This window comes from Pleurodeles waltl, chromosome 4_2 (genome assembly GCF_031143425.1).
Source record: "Pleurodeles waltl isolate 20211129_DDA chromosome 4_2, aPleWal1.hap1.20221129, whole genome shotgun sequence".
Classification (NCBI taxonomy): Eukaryota; Metazoa; Chordata; class Amphibia; order Caudata; family Salamandridae; genus Pleurodeles; species Pleurodeles waltl.
In genome coordinates, this window is record NC_090443.1 from 529,899,242 (window position 1) to 529,926,719 (window position 27,478).

General features: G+C 48.0%; 1 protein-coding gene across 1 annotated transcript in view; it reads left to right on the forward strand.

Annotated features, from left to right (window-relative positions):
* The first annotated feature begins 9,797 nt into the window (after positions 1-9,797).
* The window catches only part of SHCBP1L (SHC binding and spindle associated 1 like), a 1,202,144-nt gene continuing 1,184,463 nt past the window's right edge, over positions 9,798-27,478 (forward strand). The window contains exon 1 of the mRNA XM_069233348.1: positions 9,798-10,239. Coding sequence (XP_069089449.1) covers positions 9,880-10,239 — 360 coding nt within the window. The 5' untranslated portion in view covers positions 9,798-9,879. The remainder of the gene's footprint in view (positions 10,240-27,478) is intronic.

The following is a 27,478-nucleotide window of genomic DNA, read 5'->3' on the forward strand; positions in this document are numbered from 1 at the left end:
CCCCGCCATGCACGGAAACCCCCGGATGTCATCCCACTGTCCCACTTGTTTGCCCTGTCCAACCTTGAACTGCCCCTGCTCCACCTTCCACAGGCATATGGACAATGGACCTGTAGGAACGACAGTCTGGACACTGCCATGGACATGCCTCCACCATCACCCTGTTTGAACTATACACCTATTTTAAAACTTCAATAAACACAATTATTGCACATTAACCAACTGGATTCTGCTATCTATTTATTTATACCAAATGTATTCGATATAACCAACAAAACATTTCTAGTTACATTGTGATGACAACATACCAGTGTCACACAGCGGTAGTCCATAGGGAAAAAAAACAGAGGCCACTCCGTGGGGATCAGATCACTGAAATAGGAAGTGATATACACAACTAAGTTACCATACATTGGGGTGAAAGGTCAGACAGTAGAGAGCCACAACAGTTACAGATATAATACAATGCTGGAGTAGATTATTACCTGTGTGTCACTGGAAATACTGCAGTATCACTCTGTCCCTGTTGTCTGTGTCGTCCTCTTCGTCTTCCTCCTCTTCACTCTCCGCAGGCTCCACAGCGGCCACACCACCACCATCTGGACCATCCTCCTGCAGGAAAGGCACCTGGCGTCGCAAAGCCAGGTTGTGAAGCATGCAGCAGGCCACGATGATATGACACACCTTCCTTGGTGAGTACATTAGGGATCCACCAGTCATATGCAGGCACCTAAACCTGGCCTTCAGGAGGCCGAAGGTCCGCTCAATCACCCTCCTAGTCCGCCCATGGGCCTCATTGTACCGTTCCTCTGCCCTGGTCCTGGGATTCCTCACTGGTGTCAATAGCCAAGGCAGGTTTGGGTAACCAGAGTCACCAATTAGCCACCCACGGTGTCTCTGTAGCTGTTCCATCACATAAGGGATGCTGCTATTTCGCATGATGTACGCGTCATGCACTGACCCTGGGAACTTGGCATTTAAATGGGAGATGTACTGGTCAGCCAAACAGACCACCTGGACATTCATCGAATGATAATTTTTACGGTTCCTGTACACCAGCTCATCGTCTTTTGGGGGAACCAAAGCCACATGGGTACCATCAATGGCACCAATGATATTGGGAATGTGTCCAAGGGCATAGAAATCACCCTTCACTGTAGGCAAGTCACCCACCTCAGGGAAAATGATGTAGCTCCGCATGTATTTCATCAGGGCAGACAACACTCTAGACAACACCTTTGAAAACATAGGCTGAGACATCCCAGATGAAATGGCCACGGTAGTTTGAAATGATCCACTTGCCAAAAAATGCAGTACTGACAGCACCTGCACTAGAGGCGGAATCCCTGTGGGTTGCCGGATGGGTGACATCAGGTCTGGCTCCAGCTGGGCACACAGTTCCTGGATAGTGGCACGGTTGAGTCTGTAGGTGAGTATGACGTGTCTTTCTTCCATTGTCGACAGGTCCACCAGCGGTCTGTACACGGGAAGATTCCTCCGTCTCCTCGCAAGTCCCAGCGGACGATGCCTAGGAAGGACAACATGGAGCACAGAGTCAAGCAACCCACAGGTAAGTGCCCACAGCATGGCCAGTACACGAATCTCTCGGGATTGAATGGCTAGTATGATTGTCGGTGCAAGGCCTAGCCATGTGTGACGCAGTAGGAATGAAGCCATGTGTGACGCAGTAGGAATGAAGCCATGTGGGCCCTTGAAATGGCGGCTGCCTGACCTGTGAAGTGTGACAATGTGAAGTGAGGTCATTGCGCAAGCGTGGCACACCGTGGCGGTAGGCGGTCGCAGTCCGCGGCGCAAAGCCGCATTGGACAACATTGAACCCTATGGGTTTCAGGGGCCAATGGCGGTGAGCGCCGGCGGTCGCGGCACGCACCGCCGCGGCCGTAACCGCCATTTTCTCTCTGCTTGATCACACGAGACCTGAGCATCCACAGGAGAGGACCTATACTGCAAGTGCTGCTGTGACCTCGGTCTGGAAGTGACAATGGCTGCTGCGACTGGGGAAAGGGCCCCCGCCTTCAGTTCCGAGGAGTTGGAGAAGCTCGTGGACGGGATCCTCCCCCAGTATGCGCTACTCTGCGGGCCTCCAGACCAACAGGTGAGTACACAGGGGGCAATGCATAGTGCCCAATGCCTGGGCTGAGTGGGGAGGATGTACGATGGAGGGGAGGGCAGCGAATGACGAATGCATGGCACGACAGATGAGAGCATGTGCCACATGGCAAGGTTGGGGAGGGGGGGCCACTCACATCGAGCATGCAGAAAAGTGATGATGTTTCTCTTCCCCCCTGTACATGTCACATAGGTCAGCGCCCATCAGAAGATTGACATTTGGCGTGCCATCGCCAAGGACGTCCGGGCCCTGGGGGTCCACACCAGAAGGGGCACCCACTGCCGCAAGAGGTGGGAGGACATCCGCCGCGGGAGCAGGAAGACCGCGGAGGCTCTGCTGGGGATGGCCTCCCAACCTAGGAGGGGTGCCAGTCGTACCTTGACCCCCCTGATGTCCCGGATCCTGGCGGTGGCCTACCCCGATTTAGATGGGCGCTTGAGGACATCACAGCAGACACAAGGGGGTGAGTACCAGCACATTCAGCTATTTTGCACACAGTGGAGGTGCCTGGGTGGGGGAGGAGGGCTGTGGGTATCCCTAGGCCAAGGCGATTTCTGTAGGATAGGCCCGTCCGTGAAGTATGGTCCTGTGCCCCCGCCCCCCACCTCTGTAGGGTGCCTAGTAACGCGATTCATGGGCCAGTGTATACTGTGTGGGCAGTTGTCGCCCATAGGCTTGTAGGGCATGTCCCATTGAATGAGTAGTGTACCCCAAGTGCGCAGCGTAGTGCAGGGGGCTTCTGTGTCTGTCCTCTCCGCCAACGGTGTCCCCAATGCATGCACTCAACTTGTCTTTATGTTTTCCACCCCCCCCATTTTCTTTGTTTTTCTGTGAATGTGTGCATTAGCATCATCAGGCGGAGGAGAAGTGGCATCGGCGCAAGAGGGGGCTGCATCTCACATGGCCCCGGAGGGCCATGCAACGGACTCCGACATGACCAGTGAGACGGAGGGCGAGGGGGGCTCCACCACGGGGACCCGTGGAGACGGCAGCGACACCGACACGTCCTCGGAAGGGAGCTCCCTTGCGGTGGCGGCAAAATCCGTGCCCACCGATCCTACAGGTACAGCCGCCACCCAGCGCACCAGCTCCACCCTCCCAGCAGCCCCTCGGCCTTCGGCCCGTACCCGCAAGGCCAGGAAGCCGGCCATCTCCTTCGCCCCAGGCACCTCCGGCCCTGCCCCAGTCACCCCTGCTGCCCTCAGTGAGGAGGTCATTGACCTCCTGAGGACCATCATTGTTGGGCAGTCTACCCTTTTGAATGCCATCCAGGGTGTGGAGAGGGAGGTGCATCAAAGCAATGCATACCTGGAGGGCCTTCATTCGGGTCAGGCTGCCCATCAACGATCGTTCAACGCTCTGGCCTCAGCACTGACGGCAGCGATTGTCCCTGTCTCCAGCCTCCCTCTTCTGACTCCCTCCACCCAGTCCCACTCCCCTGTTCCTCTGCCTATCCCATCCACACCTACAGACCAGCCTGCACACACCTCAACACCCAAGGGCAGGTCATCCAGACATAAGCACCACAGGACACACAAGCATTCACCCAAGCAACATCCAGATGCAGACATGCCAACAGCCACTACCTCCTCTGTGTCCCCCACCTCCTCGTCTCCCTCCTCCCTCCCTGTGACGTCTCCACACACACCTGCAAGCACACCACCATCAGCCATTGCACCCATCACCAGCACACCCTCCAGACCAGTCCGCACACGTGCAGTCACCACCCCCACTGCCATGTACACGTCCCCTGTGTCCTCTCCTGGTGTGTCTGTCACCCCCGCTTCCCAACCACACAAACGCAGGCAGGCACCCAAACAACAGCCATCCACCTCACGTCAGCCTCCTGCCCAAGCACCTGCACCCAAAGACAGCACACTTGACTCTCCTACAACCACATCCTCTTCCTCCACTCCCATACCCACTCCAGCCACCCTTCCCATGGCTCCCAAGAAACTTTTCCTCTCAAAAGTGGACCTCTTTTCCTCACGTAAGAGTTCCACAAACACCTCAGCCACCACCAGCCCAGCAACTCCAAAGAACGTCGTGCCTGGTTTTTGGAGTCCGCCCTTTCCTTGGGCTGGGACATCGTCCAGCAGCAAAGGCACAGCCAGCCCCCCCCTGGGAAGAGGACCAAAAAACTGAAGGGCAGGCGCGACAGGCCTGATACGCCTGCCCCCAAGGAGGGCAGCCTTGCACCGTCACCTGCCACATCGGGTAAGGGAGCCAAGGGCCACGGACAGTCTGCCAAGGAGGGCAAGGGAAGCAAGGAGCAAAAGGCAGGGAGCAGCCGAACTGGCCATGAGGGCCCCACCAGCCCCATTCCGGGGGTATCGAAGGAGAGCCAGGGCCCCAGGACTCCATCACAGGAGGGCCCCGTAACGGAAAGGTCCGATGCAGAGTGAGTGCCAAGTATTGGCCAGGTGTGGTTCACTGGAAACACAAGACAGGCACCGCTGAACAGGGCCCCGCCGTGAGGAGCACCGCTGAACAGGGCCCCGCCGTGAGGAGCACCGCTGAACAGGGCCCCGCCGTGAGAAGCACCGCTGAACAGGGCCCCGCTGTGACCAGAACCGCTGAACAGGGCCCCGCCGTGAGAAGCACCGCTGAACAGGGCCCCGCCGTGAGAAGCACCGCTGAACAGGGCCCCGCCGTGACCAGAACCGCTGAACAGGGCCCTTCCTGTCAAGCACCGCTCCGCTGGGCCCTTCCTGTCAAGCACCGCTCCGCTGGGCCCTTCATCTCAAGCACCGCTCCGCTGGGCCCTTCCTGTCAAGCACCGCTCCGCTGGGCCCTTCATCTCAAGCACCGCTCCGCTGGGCCCTTCATCTCAAGCACCGCTCCGCTGGGCCCTTCATCTCAAGCACCGCTCCGCTGGGCCCTTCCTGTCAAGCACCGCTCCGCTGGGCCCTTCATCTCAAGCACCGCTCCGCTGGGCCCTTCATCTCAAGCACCGCTCCGCTGGGCCCTTCATCTCAAGCACCGCTCCGCTGGGCCCTTCATCTCAAGCACCGCTCCGCTGGGGCCTTCCTGTCAAGCACCGCTCCGCTGGGCCCTTCCTGTCAAGCACCGCTCCGCTGGGCCCTTCATCTCAAGCACCGCTCCGCTGGGCCCTTCCTGTCAAGCACCGCTCCGCTGGGCCCTTCATCTCAAGCACCGCTCCGCTGGGCCCTTCCTGTCAAGCACCGCTGGCCCATTGGCAGTCCCGGTTCTGTGTCGGGCAGGCCTTCACGACGCACTCTGCCCACCATGCCTCCTCCATGACCAGTGGTCTCTGTAATCCACCTGATGGACTGTGGCTTTGCACTCCCCAGGATGTAACAGTGGGCAATCCACCCACTGTAGAGACTTGTGAGACTGTGGCTTTGCACTCCCCAGGATGGCACAGTGGGCAACCCACCCACTGTAGAGACTTGTGAGACTGTGGCTTTGCACTCCCCAGGATGGCACAGTGGGCAACCCACCCACTGTAGAGACTTGTGAGACTGTGGCTTTGCACTCCCCAGGATGGCACAGTGGGCAACCCACCCACTGTAGAGACTTGTGAGACTGTGGCTTTGCACTCCCCAGGATGGCACAGTGGGCAATCCACCCACTGTAGAGACTTGTGAGACTGTGGCTTTGCACTCCCCAGGATGGCACAGTGGGCATGGAGGCCCTTCGTGGATCTGGCGTCGTGGACTCATGTGGCTGAGGTGCCCCCCCTTCCCTTCCCCCTGAGGTGCCTGTCTTTTTATTTTAGTGATGCCCCAGCAGTGTTCTCTCCAATGGACTGGATCTCGTGTGTGGGCTTTGCCCATGTGTTGCTGCACATTGGCCCACGAACTTTTGGACTTTGATTGACTGGGCCGGACCTTTGCTGATTGTATGGATAGAGTTCTAGATGTGTATTCATTCTTCATATATTGCTAAGGTCGCTATACTTTATTTTTGCAATTATATGGTTCTACTTTTACATTCATTGGCTTTTGTCTTTGTTTTTGGGGGGGGTGGGGGTGTCACTCTGACTTTTTTATCTGCATAGGTGTGTAGGTATTTCGGTGGGGGTGAGGGTGGGGGTGGGTGTGTGGCGTATGTGTGTGCCCGTAACCTTTCCTCCTCCCCCCTCCTCTGTCGTAGGTGCAGTACTCACCGTTGTCGTCTGTGGCGAGGTTCGTGATCCTGGAAGAAGAGCAGGAAGGCAATGGCTGGGAGGATGTGGAGTTCGGGTTCCATGCTGTTCCGATTCCGCGTGGAGTGTGTGGAGGTAAGCGTTTTCCATTGGAGATGTCTGTTTCCGCCGTGTTTTTATCGGCGGGGCTCCCGCCCCGGAAAAGGTGGCGGATTGGTGGGTCGTGATAGGGTGGGCGGTACATTGTCTGCCGCCTGCCTGTTGGCGGTGACCGCTGCGCTGTTTGTTTGTACCGCCGTGGCGGTCGGAGTGTTAAAGCTGCGGCCTGTGTTGGCGGTTCCCGCCAGGGTCAGAATTCATATTTTTAGGCCGCCAGCCTGTTGGCGGGTTGGCCGCCGCTTTAACACTGACCGCCAGGGTCAGAATGACCCCCTATATCTCATTTTGATATAGTGTATACAGAGCCAGCTTCCTACACTTACCTATGGGCTAGGGAATTTTCTTTGGTCACTGATCATAAACCTTTGGTGTTCCTGTCGGGTGAGAAGAGGTGTCAGCAATGCCAGTTCACTGCTTGTTAGATGTCTTTCAAAAAAGTATGATTACAAGTTCAGGGTCAGAAATATCGGATTGAGGGAAAAATAGTAGAGCTGACTTCCTGTCAAGGTGCCCATTGTCACTGAAACACGCTGGTGAAGTGTTGGAACATAGTTCTGGAGAGGAAACTGAACAAGATGTTGGGTTGATTGATGGTGTGATTGTTGCTCGTCAAGTGCTTTTGTAAAAGGAATAGAAAGAAACTGCTGGAAATGATGAATGTCAAACGCATGCTGAAGGAATTCATTAGCTGAGGATGGCACAGAGAAAGTTCAGTTCCACAGGGAATTAATATTTTTTATAAGGTTAAGAAGGTATTATGTGTGGAAGGAGGATTGATTTTGAGAGGTAATATGCTAATTCCTCCAGGAAATTGGAGCGGCAGATTGGCTCAAATGGCTCACCAGAGCCAAGTAGGAACGAAAGCTACTAAGAAGAAATTAAAGCAATAACATTGGTGGTCAAGCATTGACTCTAAGAGTTTGTGAGAGGATGTAGTCAGTGCAATCATGTGGATAAAATGGTTTGTACGTATAACATTGCAGTGTATTCGGAGCAGTTCTCTACTCAGTCATGAGATAAACTTGTCATGGATTTCATAGGGCCTATACATTATATGCACAAGCTCACGAAGATTGCTTTAGTGGTTGTGGACAATCACTTGAAATGGGTATCTTGAAATTCATGAAGGAACCCAACACGAACAATATGATTGCGTTTTTTAGAGCACTGTTTCACAATGAGGGTATCCTTGCATTTTTTGTCACAGATAATGGCTTTCAAGTTAAATCACATTTGAAGGGTGTTTATTTTTGAGTAAGTTTGGGGTTAAGCATTTAACTACTGTATTGCATACCCCGCAAAGGAGTGGAATGGTAGAGAGAGTGAATCATATGCTGAAGGAGACCTTGCTGTTGGCTATCACATCAGGGGTGAATGTACAGGAGGCTCTCAAGGAGAAAATTTGGATTTATCATAACACTCTCCACCTAACCACAGGGATAACCCGGTTTGTTTTGTTATGTGGTAGATTTTCATCCAGTATGTTGTTACCCACTTGGGTTCTCGGAAAGACGAGAGTGAGTAGTGCTAAACCTGATACATGTGAGGTAAAAATGACAGTGGAAGAACTGCAGTCCAAAGTTAAGTTTAGGTACAATAGCATGAGAAGTGTAAAGAATCTTGACTTTCAAGTGGGGGACAAGGAAAGAATCAGAAGGTCTCTAGTATTGGAAATAATTCTTCCAAATACTACCCTCACACAAGTATTATTTCAGTTTGAAGGCATTCTATTAAAGTGGAAGTGGTAAGAGGTGGAGCAAAAGGAGTGTAGCAAAAGATGGAGGGAAAGGGTGAATTAATTTGTAGAAGCCAGGTGCAGGAAGTGTTCTGACCGATCAGTCTAGAATTTGTGTTTCAGGAATTCCTTATACTCGAGGGCATTTAGGGCATTATTTTCTTCTGGGGTGTTGAGTGTGCATCTATTCCTGAAATGTGTGGTGGAACATCTGAGTATGTTGATAGGGTGTTTGGTGCATCTATGCCCGCGATGAGAGGTTGAACTTATGAGTGTATTGAAGGAGGTGATTTGTCCATTGAGGGTTGTGCATTTTCTGACAAGTCCCCTTTGGCTGCAAACTCTTTACAGGAGATACCTTCCATTCCTCCTGCCAGAGCCCTGAGGGGACTGACAGGTCTAGAAGGAAGTATTTTAAACCAAAACGTTTTAAATGGTTTTGTGTTATTCTAGTCCTGGACTGTAGGTCCTAGTTATGTTTTCATCTAAGTTGTTTTTATCATTTTATCTTCCATTTTAGTCTTCGCTTTGTGTACATAGAAAAAGTTTTCTTTATGTTTAGCTTTTGGTTAATGTTGCCTTGAAGTTATTGTTAGGAAACTTTGCAAAAGTATTGCACCTTTAGTTAGGTTTGGCTATGGGGAAGGTGGTGTGTTGTACACTCACTATTGGGACTGGTCTTTTCATTATAGAATGCTCGTTTGAGTTCTGGCTGATGTTCTTGGTGAAGATTTGAATAAGTGTCAGTTGGTGATTCTGCCTGGAAATCAGTGATTCTGCCTGGAAGCCTCCACTTAGAGAGATGTTATGTGCCATCAGTTTGTTCAATAAAAGGACAACTTTCTCCTCAATCTCACCGCCATCTGCTTGTCCTTAGGAACACCACAGTTTTCCTTTTCATAAATGTCTTATATAGAAAAATAACTGCCAGCCCCCAAAAATGAGCTCCACCAGTAACCACAGCTCAAATTAGGTACTGGACAGGGCAGAACCAAGTTCATAAATGCCCCTTTCTTGCAGTACCTGTACGGACTGGCCCTACATCAGCATAGTTTATTTGTTAAATGTTTCTCGCCCTCTTTTTAAAACTTTGAATATTTATAATTTCAGAGCTTGTCCATAGAAGCAAGAAATATATAAGCATTTTACTGATTGTCGGTTTTCAAAATATACAGATTTGCTGATAGTGCAGCAAAGGTAGGCGGGTAGGCCCCTCTACATGAACTTTTCAACTAAGCCACTAAACATTTAACTATGCCCCTGGCAGTACCTGTCCTGACTGGGCATGCATCGCCATAGTTTATATGTTAAAAGTATTCCTCACCTTCTTATAAAAACTTTTGAAGGTTTACAATTTCAGTTCTTATCCATCAAATTTGCAAGAACTATAAAGTTCTCATTTGTACGAGTTTAAAAACATACAGGATGTTACAGCATTCGGGGACAGTGACAGATAGTAGTCCCAAGGGGTGGTGGGGGCACTCCATGTACTTTGCTGGATCCCGTGGATCTCATCAGGTTTTGTCCCCGGTCCCACAGCGTGAAGCACTCAAGCGATGGCCTCGCACGAGATCACGTGTGCCGTCTACAATAGCGTAACGGAAAGCCCACGCGCTTCCAGTCTGCGTGAGGGCCAAATCATCTAATCGGAGCACGCGCCTAGCTTGCTGATTGGCCAGGTCCGACCCACCTGCGCAAAACAGTAACTGTCGCGGCTGTGGTGTCGGTTGACACAAGGCAGAAATGGCGGCGAATTCCGTAGGCGATGGAGTGATCGCGAAGACGTCGCCTGAGCACGACGAAGGTGATGCCAGACTGCTGACTGTTCGCTACCGGCGGCCTGAGGATGTCATGCAGCCCTCACCGGTGCGCTCCGTTCTAGCGTCGCCTAGGCCCCTAAAGGGTGCGGCAACGCGTGGTGCTGAAGCCCGTAGACGGCTGCTTCCCCCGCAACTGGACGGCCGGGAGGAGGCAAGTGCCGCCGAGCCTTCCCAGGCCCCCATGGACGCGCTGCCGCTACCCCCAGTCTACGTGTCCGACGTTCGACTGTCGGTGACCCAGAGGATCTCACTGTACTGCGACCAGATCCTTCAGAACTGCAAGGTGGGCCTCCGTGGCGCGCACAATGCCAACCCTTGCTTTATTTACCCTTACCATAGCCCTTAACCAGTCCTAAGTAGTGGTGCGCTGGGGACCGGCGACGACGTTTTCTGCCTTTATGTGACATCCGTCTGACAGTAAATCCCCTCGGCCCCTACCCCGGTGGTGTACTGCGTACCCCGCCCACTAAATAATGTTGGTTTGGCTTTCCAAATTGTTTACCTGGGAGATCTAAGCGCTTTCCCAATTTTGTTATTCTTTATCGCATACTTCTGACATCTGCGGACCTCTTAGGTTTTCAAATGTGCTGGTAGCTTATCCAGGCTAATTGTTTTTGTATTGCATGGGCACTTGTTTCCTCACCCATTTATAAGTACAGTACTAGAAAAAGAACTAGAATGTAAATAAAAAAAAAAGTGACTGGATGAGGGCAAACTCAGGAGCTCTGAATCTTCATCTCAATGAATACGACACAAGTGTTAAAATGGATGACTTAAGATGGTAGTTTTATATCCACTTCTTATTTGCCTACAGCAGTGGTTCCCAACCTTTTTACTCCTGTGGACCCACATTTTATCCCTATTGGAACCCGGGGACCCCCACTGACTCATTATTGGAATCTGGGAACCCCCCCACTAAGTCAATACTGGAAGCTGGAGACCCCAGCCTAAACACTGTTGATGATTTGAAAAGCAAAGCAATACACAAAAAATACAAAAACAAGCATTCATCAAACATACATAAATAACACACTTTATTGAATTTGCAAACTAATATAAATAAAAAATGTATCTTTATTAGGAAGGTTGGAGCTTTTCTAAATTCATTTGTAGTCACACATTGTCCATACTATATTCTGCTTGATACATTTGCACTGTTCCCACAAATCAATCTGAGGATACTAATTACATTTTTAACCTCCAATTTCAAATTCCTTGACATTTACAGTCCGTTTTAAAATTTTCAGTTTCACATTTAGCCACTTTATTTATTTACACTTTATTGATCTGTTAAAATTATTTAATTTTCTAAGTAGTCGCAGAACCCCTGAGGCGAATTCACAGACCCGTAGGGGTCCCGGGACCACAGGTTGGGAACCACTGACCTACAGCATTCTTTATTGTCTCTCCCTCCACCGTTGTCTCCTCACTCACCATGTCTCTTTCCAGCCCTAGCTAGGGCGTAAAGAAACCAAAAAAAGGTATAAGAGAAGGATATACACTTGACTAGAGGTGGGTGGGCCAACAAATGAAAAGGGGGGGCTCTAAGAGCCCATGCATGATCCGAGCCTTGAAAGTATTTGCAACAAAGATGTTAGAATATAATAAGGTGTCTTCCAAATTTAAAACAGGTGTATTTCGTTAAGATTAATGCAGAAAAGCGTTTCACCTTAGTACATCAGACCGTATCTATGCATTGAGAAGTATTTATTGGGAGAGTATTTAAACATCTCTGCTCCCTCATCAGCAACCCCGATCCCCAAACAAGGATGCTTTTCTTTGTGAACTAAGAGGCACTTTAGTTGTCATACGTATCCCATATGCAGGGCTTTAAGTGGGATGAAAAAAGTGTGGGGATCTCTAAAGGGGGCGTGATCTATGTAATGAAGGGTGTGGTTTAAACCTATTAACTAAATTTCTGTTAGTCCCAAAATAAGCTCGCTGACCCGTATAGTATAAGATAAGTGAGTTACAATTATAACTTTGTTGCAAACAATACTGAAAATATGTAAATTGTGACACTGTGAATTAAACATCACTGAGACCTGTGGAGGAGGTAGTGGTTTTCAAAGGGTCTCAGCCACTCCCGTTATGCTCAGTCTGTGTTAGACTTGTATCCCCTTTTTCTTTCCACATCTCAATCTGCATATATTATATCTCGTCTCTTTCCTCTTCAATATCCTCTTTTCACTCTGTCTTGAATGCACTTCCTTTTATCTTCATTTCACCACCCTCTAAACACACAGCGCACACACTCGCGTGTAAGCATTGCATTTTCCTTTACTTTCGCCTGGTCAGTGTTTTGGCAAAAGTACCTCCTTGCAACACAGAGAAGAACAACTGCAACCAAAATACAAGATCATTGTTCTGTGTGCTCTGCAGGAAGGCCAAAGATTGGACGACCATGTGTTCTGATCACCTTTTTTGACCCACTGACTGGCACTCTGAGAAAATAACATTTCAGCCTCACCTCCAGACCTCTCAGTGGTGGCCAGGTATAAATAACTGGAGGCAACTCAGTTCAAAGCATGCCCTATCCGCGAGTAGTATGCTACACAAAACAAAATATAGAAACCCAGCCTCTTGGAAATAGCTGACACTCTAAGAATGTAAATGAGTTAAAACGTAATATTTATCAAAAGAAACTAAATCACTGATGTGGATTACCTTATTGTTTCTTACATTACTTTTTTGGAAATCGGTCAGTGTTTTTGACGGCAAAAAACTTGAACAGAGAGCCAGGTAGGGACCCATTTCAATGTCCGTTTGTAATTATTACCAGGTCTCAGACCCCGCCACTTAAAGCCCTACCTATATGTAACCTAAAAGCGTACTGATTGAGCAACAGTTTAGGCTATTAAACAAACACAAGAGATTCTTGTACAGTGCACATCCTTTACTCACATATTTAAAGGGGCCCTTCTATGTAGTATTGAAGAAAAAAGAGGCTCTGTAAAATGAAGAATGTGCCCTGGATCACACAATTTAGGCAAGCAAGCAAGGCGAGATGGATGCCAGACTTTCCAGTTTCGCACTGCAATTCAGCCACTAGCTGGGTATCTCTTTCTCATATCAAAGGTGTTTGATTGTTAGCTTCTGAGATTAGAGCATGAGTGACAAGCAGAATCCACATTTCTAGGCAGTTTTGCATAGCACAAACATTGCCCAAGGACTTAAAAGCGCTTAATAGTTGACAGACTACCTTAAGTCTTTTTTTGTTCTTGTGGCAGAAGGCTATTAGCCGGGCTTCACAGCATGCTGACCCACAGTCTGGATTTGAACCGGGTTCTCCATGCTGCATGGTTGACATCTGCAGCTATTAGACCACACCATTCAGGAAAGCTGGCTTGTTTTGGACTCCAGGTTCCCTGAAGATTTTGAGGTGAGCAAGAGCAAGGCATCTGACACGAGCTTTCACTAGCTCGCCCACCTTTACTTTCGACTTTGTTTGAGGTGCCACTAAAAGCAACACATATTATTAGGTAGAGTGTTGGACCTGAACCACCAAGCTCAATCGGTCAGTTAATGAATCAATAAATACCTTTATTTGACTGAAAAAGTCATACAAGCAGCAAACGCATAATAAAGAATATGAATACAAACACAAATATGAAACATCCATTAAAAACACATATACATCATATGATAAACTAAATGGGACTAAGGGTTTCAAAATTAAAATGACAATTGCAATATTTGACAGCTGCACGCATAAAGGAAGAAGCAGCAAAATAAAGATGTGCATCAGAAAGCATTTGTGACAGATGGGGCAGGTGTACATCTAGAAAATAGCTTATTAGTAAAGGAATCAGGTAGAGGGGCTGCATATATTTATACAAATTATAGAACAAAATGCAGCAAAGTTTGATCACATGTGCAACAGCTTACAGTAGCTGAACTAAACCAGCCTTGGGAAATAATTGCTGTTGGACAAATCCCATTCTTAAACGGTACAATAACAATTGTTCCTATGAGTTTGTGACCACAGGTAAATGAAACTCCATCATGGCTGAATTTCTTAGCATGATGTGTTGCCTAACATGGTTTTAAAAAGTTTGATAGCTTGCCTCTGTGACCTTCTGTGCTTAAAAAAGCATTCTTCACCCACAACTTTTCCCTGAGTGTAAAAGAAGAATGGTCCAGGAACAAACTGGTTTTGTTTATATCATCACAAACTGACTTTACATAGTTAAACCATGGGATATTGAATGAACCATCCAATTTTATTCAGTTAGCTATAATAGCTCTGGGTGTGTTGAGAGAGTTGACCACATTGAGAGCCATAATAAAACTGGGGCAACCTTAATTATATCATCAATGTAGTAAAGACCCATCTTCTCATATCGAGGGAAGATGGTACTACTAGGGCGGTAGGGACAAAAGACTATAACAAAAGTGGTTGTCTCCAAATCAGTTGCTGTGTAAGTCCATAGTCCAGCTCCATAGTAGACCATTGCTGTTCATTTTTTTAATTTTTTTTATCATGCACGTTATGTATCACTTTCTTAATTTAGCAGCAAAATTGAAGTTATCACACAAAGACTAAAATAACTACCCCGCTCACTCATTGCACTCAAAACAAAGGCATCATGTTATGCTTGCTGTACTCAATAATAATACAGCGTTATCTGCATAGAGTAAAGCAGGGATTTGTCTGTCATTTGTCTGTCATTAATGTCCTTACGTTAGTCTATAGAATGAGAGCTTAAACATTTAATATGCAAAAAGGAACAGTAGATAAAACACAAGCAGGCCTAAAAAAAATCATAAAAATGTTGCCAGGCTTGCAAGTCTAGTGACTTGAACAATCTACTCAACTTAACTGTGACACGCTTGACCCATTGTAGGAGGCTGGCTTGGTTTTTAGTGGGTATCAAAGGTACTTACACCTTCTACCAGGTCCAGTTATCCCTTATTAGTGAAATGTAGTCATTGTCTAGAAGCCAGGCTCTTTAGAGGTAGTGTGGATGAGCAGCCAGGACCTAACTAGGAGACATTTAGAGCTCATACAATACCATTGTAGATACACAGGACTCACACACATGAAAGAAAAAAACTCAGTGTTAGAAAAATAAAGGTACTTGATTTTGGTGAAAACAAATGCCAAAAATACCTTTGAGACTACACTCCCTTAGGTGGTAAGTAATATACACAGTATATACACTAGAATGCAGAATTAGCTGTAAAAACAGTTGGAAAACAGTGCAACTATTGAAAGTCACAATAGTTAGAAATGGGCCTAGGGGAACACAAACCATATACTAAAATAGTGGAATGCAAAAGTCGGTTTCCCACCTAGGTAAGTGTAGTGTGTAGATGGGCATTGGGAGTGTAAGAAAACACAAAAGGTAAGTAATAGAACCCACCCCAGAGCCCAGGAAAGCAGAAGTAAATCACAGTAACTTTCTTAGAACACACAAGAACACGCAATAGAAGATTATGCAAGAACCAGAACAGACTGCAAGACACCAACAATGGATTCCTGGACCTGAAGACCTGTGGAAGAAGGGGACTAAGTCCAAGAAGCACTGAAGAGTCTAGGGAGAACAGGAGCCCCTGCTAACCCTGATGAAGGTGCAAAAGAAGAACAACCGGTTAAGAAGAAGTCAGTACTGCACCCAAGAAGACGGATGCGGGTCCTGGTTGGTGCAGATGATGTACCACGCCTGATGGATGATGTCTGGTTTGCATCGCTGGATTCCTCCAACAAGCCTTGGCACATGCAAAGCTTGCGGTTAGCAGAAAATGGCGCTGCCCGGGACCAGGAGGGATCTGGTGGCCTCTACCCAGGAGAGGGAGACAGAGGGGGATCTCAGCAACTCAGAGAGCCCTCAGAAGACCAGGCAGCATGCACAATCGTCTCACAGGCCGGGGACAAAGAAGGTGTAAAAGGAGGTCCACGCAGCACTACACAAAGGGATCCCATGCCGCTGGAGAACCACGCAAGAGGCTGTGCATCGCAGGAAGGAGTGCTGGGGGCCAGAGCTGCACTGTGCACGAAGAACTTTGTGAAAGGATGCCAACAAGCCTTGGCAACTGCAAAACATGCAGTGCACGAGGTACTGTCTTGCATGGGTAGGTAAGCTCTTGCCTCCACCTAAGTTGGACAGTAGGACATCAGGACCGTTGAGACCACTTCAGTCCACCACCCGTGATGCTGGATCAATGCAGTTGTTCAGGAGAGGGGACCCAAGCCACCGGTCGTCGCTGCAGAGGGGTGCCTGCTGAAGCAGGGAAGTGACTCCTTCACTTCAAGGGAGATTCCTTTGTTCTTCTGGTGCAGGCTGAAGACAGGCAGTCCTCGGAGGATGCACGACCTGGAAACAGTCGCAGTTGCTGGCAGGAGCTGAAGATACAGTGTTGCAGAAGTCGTCTTTGCTTATTTGTTGCAGTTTTGCAGTGTTCCTGAAGGGTCCAGATGCAGTTTCGTTGGTAGACGATGAAGTAAAGGATGCAGAGGATTCCTGCTGGAGTCTTGCAATCCAAATCTGATGAAACACCCAGAGGAGAGACCCTAAATAGCCATGAAAGGGGGATTCGTCAGCTACACAGGTAAGCACCTATAAGGGGAGGGCTCGGACGTCACCTGCTGGCACTGGCCACTCACATGCTCCCAGAGTGCCCCACCACCTTGGAATCCAAGATGGCACAACCCAGGGACACTTTGGAGGAGCTCTGTGCACCATGCCTGGGGTAGTAATGGACAGAGGGAGTGGTCACTCCCCTTTCCTTTGACCAGTTTCGCACCAGAACAGGGACTGGGGGTCCCTGAACCGGTGTAAAGTGGATTTTGCAAGGAGGGCACCATCTGTGCCCTTCAAAGCATTTCTGTAGGCTCTGGGAGGCTAACATTCCCATGCCTGTAACATCTATTTCCAAAGGGAGGGGTGTACCACCCCTCTCCCAAAGGAAATGTTTTGTTCTGTCTTCCTGGGCTTGAGGTGCTTGAGCAACAGGAGGGCAGAAACCTGTCTGTTAGGTGGCAGCAGCTGGGGCTGCCTGGAAAACCTCAGAAGGCTGGTATGGCAGTACTGAGGGTCCACAGGGGAGCCCCCAGAGTGCATGGAATCATGCAACCAATGCTTGCAAAAGTCTTGGGGTATGATTCATGGCCATATTCGAAGTTACCATTGTGAAGCTGTACATAGGTCCCCTGGAACCCCAATACCCTCGGTACCGAAGTACCATATACTAGGGACTTATAACGTGTGACCAGTATGCCAATTTAGGATAAAATACTGGGTTACCAGTATGCAGTGTCAACATTTAGAGGAGAGTGACCATAAGCACTGGGATCCTGGTTAGCAGGATCCCAGTGACACAGTCAAACACACTGACATCAGGTAGAAATTGGGGATAATATGCCAAAAAGAGGGTACTTTCCTACACCCATAAACTGGTATCACATTGTGTGATCCTAGGCAAATATTTAATTTCAACTATGCCTTTTTTATCATGATCACATAAGAGAACATCAAAAACTATGTGGATTCAACATGCCTGCTGTACAAAAATTAGTTTGTTTGATGTAATAAACAAAACTTCTGCTCCAAGTTTAACAATAATCTAGCCGAGACGTAGGATACCCCTGACTTGCTTTTAGTTTACTGAGGAAGGGATGTTTCTCTGTACATGTTCAAAACTCTCACTTTTAATAAATATATTATTTAAGCATGATGTGGAAGCACATTGCTATTTACAGACATCCCATTTTCCATTGAAAAGACTATAAACATTTCAACTGACATACCGTTTTGCAGATAAAACTATAAAGCATACTAAAAATAACATGTTAATCGGGTACAGCAAATATCTATGACTTGTACACCACCAAATAAAGGGGGTCATTCCGACCCTGGACCACGGAAGTACCGCCAACAGGCTGGCGGTGCTTCCCAGCCCATTCTGACCGCGGCAGTAAAGCCGCGGTCAGAAAAGGGAATCCGGCGGTTTCCCGCCGGATTTCCCCTGCATGGGCTGAATCTCCATGGCGGCGCTGCTTGATTCCGACCCCCTTCCCGCCATCCTGTTTCTGGTGGTTTTTACCGCCAGGAACAGGATGGCGGGAACGGGTGTCGTGGGGCCCCTGGGGGCCCCTGCACTGCCCATGCCATTGGCATGGGCAGTGCAGGGGCCCCCTAACAGGGCCCCACCATGATTTTCACTGTCTTCTTAGCAGACAGTGAAAATCGCGACGGGTGCAACTGCACCAGTCGCACCCCTGCAACTCCGCCGGCTCCATTTGGAGCCGGCTTCATTGTTGCAGGGCCTTTCCCGCTGGGCCGGCAGGCGCTCTTTTGGCGGTCGCCCGCCCGCCCAGCGGGAAAGCCAGAATGGCCTCCGCGGTCTTCTGACCGCGGAGCGGCCAAATGGCGGTGACCGCCACGGTCAGAATGACCGCCAAAGTGTTGTGATTTTTTTGATCCTATTAAAATCCTTGTTTCCATCACACTTCAGTATTACCAAACTAATGTGCTGTCGTAACTGCTATCTTTAAAAAAAATATTTGTACAGTTTATTTACAAACTATTTAAAAGTTGTGTTCTTTGGTAGCCCGTGCCCTCTCACCTGAAAGAACCAGTAGGCCCTGAAGATATCTCTCCTCAGTAAAATCTGAGTCACCATGGTGAGTGGGGGAGTAGATTTTTAGATGCCCGACAACCCTAATACACCCCTCTGTCCAGTCTGAATTAGTCTGTGCATTTGCTGTTTTCACCATGCCTAACTTTAATGTAAAGATCTATGTGCAAATGCTGCAGTAAATCTATTCTGTCTTGGTCAGTTTTCATTGCTAATAAGATTGACCACAATTTAGACTTGCTTTAAGTGCCACTGAGCTCCATAAAGGCCACATGAATAACTGCTTGTCTGGCTGTGGTGTATTAGTTAGTGTAAATTTAAACATTGTCTTGTTTTGCATGTCTTTCCTAAAGCCATATTGTACATTAGCTACAACATAATTTTTGCTGGCTCAACATAGAATAACTTTTAACTGTATTCTGTTGGCCACATTAAGAACGTTAATATTTATAGGCGCCAATAACTCAATGTCTGATTTTTATGGATCCTTAGTGAACCGATTGGCTCAGGAGCTTTCTCGGCAGGGCTATTACTTAGGGATAGTGGACATCATCTGTCTCAAAATGGAAATGAGCCCTAATGAACACAAGTGGAGGTATTAGAAAGGACACTGATACTGCTATGAGCATTTGTGTTATTAAAACCCATTGATGTAGGGGACAAATATTAACATAATTAATTTGACAGATAGAGGGCTTCAAAAATAGCTATATACCACTTTCCAAAATGATGAAACCTCTTTTAGATTACTAGCCTGCTGTCTTTTATCCCAAGTATTATTTATAATGATCACTTTTCTGTTATCAGGTTCTGTTTTATAAAAAGCTCTGGTTTGGATGACCTGATTTCTTTAGCGAGGGGTTTGTGACAAAATGAGCGAGCATGCAGTGTCAAACTTTTTTGGAAAGGGATTGCACTATTCAGGGGTTTGAAGAGTAGGTTATTAACGGTCATGGAGATGGCAGTAAAGGTACAGAGGATCATATCATAACAAGCAGAGCTGCTGGGCCCCTATTAAGATAACCTAGTCTTAAATTTACCAGTGTTTGCAGAAGTACGCTTTGGTCAATGTAATATCAAGTGTTAAAACACCATCCTTTATCTTTTCCAAGTAGGCTATTAGTCCCTTGAGATGAACACATAGTCAGTAATTGAAGAGCAGCCTCTCCTCCAATAAGTGGATATTTCAAATTTTGTGGACAATAATTAGGTCCATCAATGAAATAAGCAGAGCATCACCACAATTGTATGGATTCAATTTAGGAATTAAGTAATCTTTACCTGTTAAGAAAGGATTTTGGTGTGTGACATTGGGACAAAATTTCAAATTGAAATGACCTCCATATATTATTGCACATTTATGGGGTAATTCTGGCTTAGCGCCTCTAAGGCCCTCTTTGACCCTATTTAATAAAAATAAAAAGAGCACAAAAGATTGACAGGAAAGTTGGCATTGTAATAATTAACAGATAATAATAAGAGGGGCCTGCTTTGCAGGACACGTAAAACGTTTGCGAGTTCTGATAGTTGTATGGAACTACCACAGCTCTGCAATTCAATGATAGCTCAAAATAGAAACATACGCCGGACAACTTTAGACCTTCCTGAAGTTGATGGAACAGTGGGAATGACAAAGCAGAAAAGTTTATTTGAATAAAATTATATCATACTCCTTATTATTTATAATCCAGTTATCACCTGAAAGCCTAGAATCAAACTTGAAACATTCCAGTTAAGTAATCTAAATGACAAAACCTCCTGAGGGGCAAATAGGAGCTGAACTATATTTGCCAGATTTAAAAGCACAAAGTGTGAAGATAAGACATCACTTACTGTTACAGAATATTTTGAGTTGGTGCCCGTGGGTGTCTAGGAACACGCCAAGAACTGCAAAATGATTTTGGGTGGATATTGGTGTTGCTAGGTAGTAGGAAGGTCAACATTACCGCATATTGAAAAGTGAGTCTGAAAAAAAGTTTATTTAAATACCACAGTGATACTGCTCTTATTCGACCTTTTGAGTTTGTCGAAAATTTAAGTTTAAAAAGTAACTCCCTCACAATAGGTTTGTTGATCCTAAGATCAATTCATCTACTATAACTTCAGATATAGAGGACATAGGCAGTGAGCCTTAAGGGCCAGCTGTTCAAAGCTGTTCTGCTATTGCAATTTCTGCAGCCCACATAATAATGATGGTTGTGACCGTAAAAATGGCTTGTAGGTATCTATTGCACCCATTTCTGACTTACAGAATGGGTTTACTGACCCTTAATGAATATCAGTTACGAACAGTTATACCTTCAAAGGAAGCGGTAACTAGTCCGCAAATGGGAAGGTGACTCCTTGTGTCACCTTCCATTTTGTTGGTGGTGTCAAGAAACCCCAGGGAGGGGGTGTGGTGGTAGTAGGCTCTGGACTTGGGGACCACTACCTTCTCTCTCGAACTTTTCCTAATCAGGAAACTAATTTTTTTTAAGTAGCAGAAACACAAGCTTTCTGTTTGTCAATTATTTTGGTATGCCCTTCCATGCAGACCACCATTTCTATGTTTCTAGTCAATCAGGGGGCGTCAAAAAGCAACCTCCCTACCTCCCTAATAAATATTCACTGTGACTGGAACATTTTCAGTACTATCTATTAGTACATTAGTTGCAATGCATAATTATGGACTGATTTCAAAAAGGTGATGCACAATTTGTGACCAGTCCTTCAAACAGTCCTTGTCAGTTAGTTATTTATTAAAAGTAGAGTTTTGAGTTAGTTTCTCAAAAGAATGATAATTGTGGCTAACTGTACAACAAGCTTCAAGACAAAACTCCATAAATAACATTATTGTAATTCCATTCTTAGCTCATCATTATGTCTACAACATTGGAGCATGGCTATTTGCCTGTTGCATAGATTACCGTGCAGCCTTTAAAAGCGTAGGCAGTACTTTGCTATGGTACGAACTGCAAAATAGTACATCAATCGGGCAGTGTTGAAAGTGAGGCACCCTCTGTTTCGGGGCACGTGCATTCATGTTAAATTAGGACACATATGTTGGCTCTCTAAAACAAATCAACAATAATAGTGTGTCCTATTTTTTAACCCCTGTACAGCAGAGCTGGGGCCAGTGCTGGCCAAGATAGGTGCATTTTCACCCAGTCTGAAAAATGCACTTATTCAAGTGATCAAATGACTCAGTGATGATGGTTTACACATGTGTTGGTTTACAGTGGTTTGTTACAGCATATGATGATTAAAATGACAAGAATAGATTAGTCATGTATAGAGGGAAATCAAAGGTTTGTATCTGATTAGACTCCTAAGTTGTGATATGCGGTTATTAGTCAAAGAGAAATTCCAAACCATTTTAAAATGGAGTGGTCTTGTGGTTCAGATGAGTAATCTCATTACTGCCTGATGTAACTTGTCCATTGTCAAAGATAAATGCTCTTCTCTGATTGTACTACATTGTAGACTGTAGTCAGTCAGCCAGTCCTTCAGCTACACTCAAAATAGAAATAATGTTGTCAAAACGTTCGCTCACATTACAATGTAAGGCTTAGGGGGTCATTCCGGACCGCCAGGGCCGGGGACCACGGAAGCACCGCCAACAGGCTGGTGGTGCTTCCAGGGCCATTCTGACCGCGGCGGTAAAGCCGCGGCCAGAAAAGGGGAACTAGCGGTTTCCCGCCGGTTTTCCCCTGGCCCAGGGACCGCCATGGGGATTCCGACCCCCTTCCCGCCACACTGTTTCTGGCGGTTTTCACCGACAGAAACAGGATGGCGGGAACGGGTGTCGTGGGGCCCCTGGGGGACCGTGCATTGCCCAACAGGGCCCCATAAGGATTTTCACTGTCTGCTTTGCAGACAGTGAAAATCGCGACGGGTGCAACTGCACCCGTCGCACCCCTGCAACTCCGCCGGCTCCATTCGGAGCCGGCTTCCTCGTTGCAGGGTCTTTCCCACTGGGCCGGTGGGCGCCCTTTTGGCGGGCGCCCGCCAGCCCAGCGGGAAAGCCAGAATGGCTTCCGCGGTCTTTTGACCGCGGAGCGGCCAAGTGGCGGTTCCCGCTTGGCGGGCGGCGACCACCGCCCGCCAAGGTAGGAATGAGGGACTTAGGCGGTCACCGCCAAATGGCCGCTCTGCGGTCAGGAGACCGCGGAAGCCATTCTGGCTTTCCCGCTGGTCCGGCGGGCGACCGCCAAAAGGGCGCCCGCCGGCCCAGCGGGAAAGGCCCTGCAACGAGGAAGCCGGCTCCGAATGGAGCCGGCGGAGTTGCAGGGGTGCGATGGGTGCAGTTGCACCCGTCGCGATTTTCACTGTCTGCAAAGCAGACAGTGAAAATCTTCATGGGGCCCTGTTAGGGGGCCCCTGCACTGCCCATGCCAGTGGCATGGGCAGTGCAGGGGCCCCCAGGGGCCCCACGACACCCGTTCCCGCCATCCTGTTCCTGGCGGAAAGAACCGCTAGAAACAGGGTGGTGGGAAGGGGGTCGGAATCCCCATGGCGGCGCTGCAAGCAGCGCCGCCATGGAGGATTCCCTGGGCCAGGGGAAAACCGTCGGGAAACCGCCGGTTCCCCTTTTCTGACCGCGGCTTTACCGCCGCGGTCAGAATGTTCCTGGAAGCACCGCCAGCCTGTTGGCGGTGCTTCCGTGGTCCCCGCCGCCCGGGTCGGAATGACCCCCTTAGTGTTTTTTTTGCAGGCAAGCTGCCATCTTTGCTTGATTAAGTAGAATGCAATTTATTTAGAAAACGTTTTGGTCTTTCACCCACAAAAATCCAGGCACAAATGTGCCTAGAGTTTGGATTACTCAGGATGGAGTTTGATGACAGTAGCCTCCTTCATAAATGTGGGCTGTTGTATGGAGGATGCCCAAGTAGACTCGGTGAAGTCTTATACTTGGAGTTATATTGGAGGCAATTCAAATTTTGAAGGTAATCTCTGGTCCAAATAGCTGAAGAAAGATTTCAGTTGCTTTAAGATGGGTTGGATTTGGTGTGACCCTCTCACATTTTGACATTTAAGACTCAAGTAGCATAAAACAAGCTAAGCTTATTATAAAATGTAGGGTGCTGGACATAGAAGAATTACAGAATATTTCTTCCTGTGAAGTTATAATGTCACAGGTATATTTGGGTAAAGCAATACTGTATGACGTATCGTGAGGCACAAGATACTTACTCATGTTTTCTATTATTGCCTCTGTGCTAATTTAGGTAACTTTGGAAAGGCTTTGGGGATGACAAAGGTATATGCCGATGATGTTGAAATGCACTGGAAACTGAGATCCATATTATTTGTATTTGTAAGAAGCAGAAACAGGAAAGGCTTTTGTCGTTCACTCTTGTCAGGAAGCTATCAAGTTGTGCACAAAGCATGCTAAGACATGGGATTCATCAGGAGTGGTTACATTATTCTCAGATGCTTTTAAAAGATTAGTTGGACCCTTTGATGACCAACAGTAATAACAATCTTCATATCACTTGAGAGCTTTCCTTTTATTAAGAAGGTTTTGACAATTTTCAATCCATAGGAAACCAGGCTATGGGCCCCATCACGACTCTGGAGGTCCGTAGACCGCCAGAGAGGCTGTGGCAGTATCACCGCCGACTGGCCGGCAGTGAATACCGCCAAATTAGGAGTTTATGGTTTGGCTGAAGCCAAACTGCAGAGCCTCCACTTATCCTGCCATATTACAGCGTTCCGCCAGGCTGGAGGTGAGCTCCTCTAGCACGGTGGATGTCGTGGTACTGCTAGTAGTATCACGAGTTGGGACACCATCCGCATTTTTCTGAACAGTTGCACCGCCAGAATAAGCTGGTAGTCTTGCACCCTGGCAACAGGAATAAGCATTCCTTTTGCCAGGATCCACTCGCACACACGTCCACATACCCGCATACAAGCACTTACACACTTCTACACACAGACACCCCCCACTCACCCACGCAAATGCGACATACACACCCATTCACACTGACCAACGCAAACACCGCATAAACACACGCATTCACTCCCCTTCACCCTTGCACTGCATACGCACTCATTCAATCCCCCATGCGCATACATACATTCACACACAACCCCCTGCACCACATACACGCACGCATTCACTCCCTCCTCCACCCATGTGCATACATACATTCACTCCCCTCTCCCCCAGCGCATACATGCACTCACCCACTCTCACCTGTCCACTGACACACACACACCCTCTCTCCCCGTTCACTCACAAACACGCACCCCCTCCCCTGTCCAATTACATACACATGCACCCCCTCCTCTGTTCACTCATACAACACGTACCCCCTCCACTTAGAAACACATGCAAACGCATACATGCACTCACCCCTTCCATCTGCACAATCACACTCACCCCTTCCATCCTCTCAATCTCACTCACCCCACCCACAAACACTCACTCATTCCCCTCACCCTGTCCACAATCACTCACACACGCAGACACGCACCTACAAACACCCCCTCCCCCCGCATTCACAACATTCAGACACACACACACACTCACACACACACACCCCACCCCTGTCAGACGATCCACTTAACTCGTCCGTCGAGGAGGTCGCCTGAGTGGGGACGGGTCCTGACGCTTCCACTAATGACAGTGCCTCACCATCTGGATACCGCAACACCGTATTACGGGTTGTAATACAGTGTGCGGTCTCTTTTTGGCGTGGCAGTACCGACTGCCAGCACGACTGGGCTCGGAGATCCACCCAATTTCAGGCAGAAGTCAGAGATCAGTCATATTAGGACAATCTTAAAACTGCCAGCACTGGCAGTATTTCGGCGCTGATGGCTCAAGGCAGTGTTTGGAAAAGACTGCAGAAGTCGTGATAAGGACAAGCCTGGCGGTCTGTAGCTTGCCAGGGCCACTGTGGCGATGTCACCGCCGACTGGCTGGCAGTGAAGACCAACAAATTAGAGGTTTGGCTGTTTGGCTGAAGCCAAACTGCCGAGCCTCCACCCATCCAGCCACATTACCGCGTTCCGCCGGGCTGGAGGTGAGCACCTCCAGCACGGCGGATGGCGTGGTACTGCTAGTAGTATCACAAGTTGGGACACCATCAGCATTTTTCTGAACAGTTGCACCGCCAGAATAAGCTGGTAGTCTTGCACCCTGGCAACAGGAATAAGCATTCCTTTTGCCAGGATCCACTCGCACACACGTCCACAGCAGATGGCATGATACCACTAGTGATATCACGAGGTGGGAGACCGCCAGCAGTTTTTTCTGGCGATCATGCACCCTGGTGACAGGAATAAGCATTCCTGTCACCAGGATACACTCGCATACACGCCCATGTACCCTCACACAAGCACTCACATACTCCCACACACCCCCACTCACCCACGCACTCGCGTCATACACCCCCATTCACACTAACATACATACACAGACACTCACTCACCCCGCCTCATCCACAAACACTCACTGACCCCCGTCCACAATCAATCACGCAGACACGCACCCACAAAAAATCCCCTGCCCCCGCATTCACAACATTTACTCACACATGCAGACGCACACACACCCTCCCTGTCGGATGATCCACTTACCTCGTCTGTCAAGGAGGTCTTCTGGGAGGGAACGGGTCCTGCTGCTTCCACCGCCGACAGTGCCTCGCCATCTGGACACCGCCACACCGTATTACGGGTTGTAATATGGTGTGCGGCCTCCTTTTGGCGTGGGGTACCAGTGGCGGTACCACCTCTGCACCGCAAACCGACAGCACCACTGGTCTCAGAATTCCACCCGATTTCGGGCGGAATTCAGAGATCAGTCGTATTAGGGCTGTCTTAAGACCGCCAGCACTGACGGTATTCCGGTGCTGGCGGCTTTGGTGGTATTTGGAAAAGCCAGCCGAAGTTGTGATGATGGCCTAATGACTGTTGTGTTGACTGGCTGCTTGCAAGAGGTTTGCAGTGAAGGTGGAAGATTTTAGTGCCAACATGGTTTTGTTAAGGTACTTGAGATGGTGTGGGTTCAAGTCTTAACAAATTGCATTTAATGTTAGTTATTTATCTTGTGTGTTTTACCGCTTTGATGCTTTTGTGTCTTATGTTACACATTCCTGCCTGAAGATGTTACCACATTCTTTACATATTTGTTCTCAGCAGCTGGCTGTCGGAGTGATACATTTTAGATGTGTTTTACTTTGAATGCTTGCTTACTGTATGTATTGTGGGCTTGAATTGGTGGTTTTACCTCAGTGATGTTGCCTTTGTACTGTCTCGCTCGCAGGGTGTTCAAGGTTCAAGAACTCTTTGATGGGGGGCTTTTTCCCATTATCTATTTTATGAACACAACTTTTTTGAATATTTGTTGAGGGCAAATGAAGGCAATTGATGAAATACCCTTAATTATTTTTATTCATGATTGTGACACCTGCTTGTTGATTATGTTAGAAGCAAATTAAATATAGTGGATGGCAAGGTGGTTGTTTTTTAGGGATATTTAGAGGTAAGGTGATCTTAGCCAGAGTTGGTATTCCAGTTCAGATAGATAGGCATTGAGGTTGGTGTTTTTTTTTCTTTCCGTATTGTGATTAGGACACTGGTTTATTGAGGAACACAATGCTGTGCGACATCTTAAGTCTTAGGTTTTCTATTTAACTAACAGGAGAAAAGTTGGTTGCGAGGCAGTAAAGTTTATGGTTGCTTCTAGATTCAGGCTAGTAGGTTTTTAACCCCTTACCCGCCACAGATGTAATGGTTACGTCCCGTGGCGCAGCGCTCAGGCTTGTAACGATTACGTCCTGATATCGGCCCTCCGGGGAAGCGCTAGCGCTCCCTCCTGGGGCCTCTTACACCCCCCCCTAGGGCAGGGATGGACGGGGAATTGCTTCCCCTTCCACCCGACCTTCCCCCAGTGACGTCTGAGGATGTCAGCGCGCAATTGCGCTCTGACCTCATTCAGAGGCCTCCTCATCACG